Source organism: Carassius gibelio, chromosome A16, assembly GCF_023724105.1.
Source record: "Carassius gibelio isolate Cgi1373 ecotype wild population from Czech Republic chromosome A16, carGib1.2-hapl.c, whole genome shotgun sequence".
NCBI lineage: Eukaryota > Metazoa > Chordata > Actinopteri > Cypriniformes > Cyprinidae > Carassius > Carassius gibelio.
This window is the reverse complement of record NC_068386.1, coordinates 498,681-503,125: the sequence shown is the minus strand read 5'-3', so window position 1 is coordinate 503,125 and position 4,445 is coordinate 498,681. Positions and strand designations below refer to the sequence as shown.

Below are 4,445 nucleotides of genomic sequence, written 5' to 3'. Positions count from 1 at the left end.
AAATACAAATTATTAAATTTAGTCCTACATTTTTTTTATTTTTGTATTACGTTGTATTTATTATTTTAAGTTTTGTATTATTAACTGTTATTATTATTACATTTAATGTATTTTTCATTAATACACTCCTTTATTTATTCCCGCATGTATAAATGTACATATTTAAATATTGCCACATTTAATTATTTCTCAATTCTGCAGACTGAGCCTCCACACTGCAGTTTTCTCTTGTTTCTTTTTCATTTAACAGTGAATTTAACTGCTGTCAGTCTGATGATGTAAAGGAGTTATAGGTTGGAGATCCACTTTTAACTCGAGTATCGTTTCTGGAGGGCGTGACGTCGAGAGTGAGTGAGTGAGAAAGAGAGTGATGCGAGCCCCGCCCCCGTGGGCCGATCTGTCCGCTGATTGGCTGAGAGCAGTCTCGTGTCATCGGTCTATGATCGGCGGATCGCGCGCTGCTCTCGGATGAAACAGTGTTGCGCGCGTTCGTGAGAGTCCGACTGAAGATGACGCGTGAACGCGGAGCTGCGGCCAAAGCCAAACTCACTCATCCTGGAAAAGCCATCCTGGCAGGTCAGTTTATACACATCACTAACATATACAAACTCAGAACTCATTAATAATCCAGAACTGAAGTTTCCATAACCCATCTGAACTCAGAAAAGGAGTGACAATAATGACGAATGGGTTTATGTTGGTTTCTACAGTGAAATATGTGTGAATTAATATATTCAGAAAACTCCTTTACAGTTACTTGTGTGTGTGTGTATATATATATACAGAAAAATTATTAATGTGTAGCAAAACCGTTTCTAATATTGATATTAAATCAGCATATTATCCTGATTTCTGAAGATCACGTGACACTGAAGACTGGAGGAATGATCCTGAAAATTTTAGCTTTGATCACAGAAATAAATTACATTTTAAATTATGTTCAAATAAAAAAAAATTATTTAAAATGTTAAAAATATTTCAGAATATTACTATTTTTTTCTGTATTTCTAGTCTAATAAATGCAGCCTTGATGAAGAGAAAAGAGACTTCTTTAAAAAAAAATATTACACGTCTTACAGATCCTGAACTTTTGAATGTCAATGTTTTGAAAGTGTGTGTGTAAATATATATATATATATATATATATGTGTGTGTGTGTGTGTGATGGATTACATATCTACATTTAAGATTCATACTAAGTAGTCGACAAAAGAATAAGAAAAACAGTTGATTTCAGCCACAGTTGACTTCATTCTGCTAAAACAGAAAAAGGCTGATTCACTCATAAGCAGAAGACAGATTAATTTTATTATTAATGCATTAGAGATTACACACCGTGGTCAGAGAAAGACAGATTCTTATGTGTTTAAACTAAAGTCATAGTTTTAAGATGACGAAACTTAGTCAAAGGGTGTTAAAATGCTAAAATATACTCATTAATAATTAATAACAATGATAGTTTTATAAATAAAATTAACCATACTAATGTCTGATTGAAAGAGCAATGACTGAAGCCCTTAATTGTATTTATAAATGTATATAGGCATAACTATTCCTTGCACAGCTGCTTTATGAAAGCAATAATCAACTCAAGGCTCTATTCTTTGCACCGCTGCATGAAGGCAGTGTGATGATGCTCTTATTACAGATGGAGAGCCGTTATAAAGTGGGTTTGGTCATCACGATCTCTCTCTCACCTGTTCTCTGGGTAATTGGTGATCTAACTACCATCTGGAAACTGTTCTTCTGAAACCAAATGACAGGTTTTAATGGCGGTGATATTTTCTCTCTATACTGTGTGATGGTGCTGCTCCACCCGTCTGTAATTACACAAACCAGCCTTCGGTGGAAATGCCACGTCTCATGTGCAGAAGAGAATATGACAGGCTGTGAGCCCACTTTAAACCAGTTGCTTGTCTTTATTTAACACTGTAATTACCGTTGTGATAATATGAGGAGAATACTGGGTTTATTTGCAAAAAAATATAATGTTTTGTACTATGTTATCATGTTTTATTGTGTTAGTTAGCTGTATTGTTAAGTTAATTTTTTTATAATTTATAAAAAAAATAATTTGAGATTAACTGGAATGAACAATGAAAAGAGCAAAAAAAAAAAAAAAAAAAAAAAAAAAAAAAAAAAAATATATATATATATATATATATATATATATATATATATATATATATATATATATATATATATATATATATATATATATATATATTTGAGAATTATAAAAAATAACAAAATAAAGGAATTATTGTCTTGATGAACCAAATACAAATACAATACAAATACAAAAAAATTTTATTACATTCTGTCATTAAAAAAAATATTAAGGTTAATAAATGAAAGGATAAAAAAATAATAAAATAAGGACAAAATGTAATTTTATTATTTGTATTTTTATTTATCTTTTTTATTATGTATTATGTATGCATCCATCTATCCATCCATGCAGTGGGAAATTTACTAAATATCTTCATGGAACATGATCTTTACTTAATATCCTAATGATTTTTGGCATAAAAGAGAAATCAATAATTTTGACCCATACAATATATTTTTGGCTATTACTACAAATATACCCCAGAGACTCAAGACTGCTTTGTGCTCCAGGGTCACACACACACACACACACACACACACACACACACACACACACACACACACACACACACACACACACACAGACACACACACACACACACACACACACACACACACTCGCGACCACACACACACACACACAGACACACACACACACACACACACACACACACACACACACACACACACACACTCGCGACCACACACACACACACACACAGACACACACACACACACACACACACACACACACACACACACACACACACACACACACACACACAGAGCAGTTGTCCACAGTCACAGGAATGAAATTACTATATATATATAAATATATACAAATGTGTAATTTTTTTTACTTTTTTTTAAATATACAAATTCATACTTATTTTAACATTTCTAATTTTCCTTTAACTGGAACTAAATAGCTAGAACTAATTAAAATTAAATAAAATAAAAAATATATAGGCTTACATAAAAATCATATTATGATAATTGTACAAAATTAACAAAAATAGCAAAACCCAACAATATTATTAAAACAATGAACAAAAACTGTTATAGTATATCAATGATATTAAAGTAACACTAGAAATTGCTTCGGTTTTATTTGAAACGTGCTCTCGGCTTCTGAACGCTGCTGTATATTGAAGTCTGTCAGAAAGCTCAGATATTTCATCCGGTCGTGTTTCAGTGATGGCTCTCTGCCTGCGGGCGCTTCGGTCTAATGGAGAGCCGTCAGATCGCCGCTGTTGGGTTTTCTTCATCACTCAAGCCCTTTATTACAGCCATTGTTGTGTAAGAGTGTGTGTGTGTGTGTGTGTGTGTCGCCGGGAGGCTGCAATTAAGCTCAGTGAGTGCTCCTCTCCTCTCCTCTCCGGTCCGCTCATCAGCGTCTCTACCCTTCATTCACAATCACTTCTTCTTCCGTCTGTCCGGCTGATTTCGTCTGTCTCTCCTGAGAGTCGCTGAGGATTGCTTGAGTAGACCAGACATCATGTATTAGAAGAGCTGTAACCTCGGTGTTTGCTTCCTCAAGAAACATGAAAGAATTATGCACCTGTCATCTGCCTTTGATGCAACAGCAGAACCCAGAAAAACACTTCCTCCGCCGGGAATCACCATCTCATTAAAACTGCGACTTAATAAGAGTTAGAAATGAACTTTGTGTCATTATTCACTCACTCTGAATCAGAGGACATCAACGTTTGGGGACAGAAGGAGTTCTTTTATCAAAAATAAATTAGTGCTTTACTTGAACAAAGATGCATGTTTGTTAAAAATGTTGAAAAAGATTTCCATTTCAGGTAAATGCTATTCTTTTGTGCTGTTTATTCATCAAAAACCCCTGAAAAATAAAAAGTAGCACATTTTCCACAAAAATATTACTATTACTTAAACTATTTCCAACATTATTATTATGATTTCTGAAGATCATGTGACACTGAAGACTGGAGGAATGATGCTGAAAATACAGCTGTGCATCACAGAAATAAATTGTTGTTTAAAATATATTCACATAGACAACAGGTTTTTTTAAATTCTAATAATATTTAACAATTTCACTCTTTTTACTGGATTTTTAGTCTAATAAACAAGGCCTCTGTGAGCAGTCGAATTAACCGACCCCAGTAGTTTCAGAATATCTTCTCTTCCATATAATGAAAGCATATCCATGGCTATTTAGCTTAAAAATAAAATAAAACACTCCATATATTAGTGAGTGAGCCGTCATATAACCATAACATAGTGCATACTGTATATCTTCTGTTATTATGATGTTTTCATGGAGTCTCTGCCGTTTTTGGACCTAATTCACTTTTATTGTATTC

General features: G+C 33.5%; 1 protein-coding gene across 1 annotated transcript in view; it reads left to right on the top strand.

Moving 5' to 3' along the window:
- The first annotated feature begins 346 nt into the window (after nucleotides 1-346).
- Nucleotides 347-4,445, top strand: part of LOC128030178 (tricarboxylate transport protein, mitochondrial-like) — a 10,604-nt gene continuing 6,505 nt past the window's right edge. The window contains exon 1 of the mRNA XM_052617663.1: nucleotides 347-576. Within this exon, the coding sequence (XP_052473623.1) occupies nucleotides 510-576 (67 nt within the window). The 5' untranslated portion in view covers nucleotides 347-509. The remainder of the gene's footprint in view (nucleotides 577-4,445) is intronic.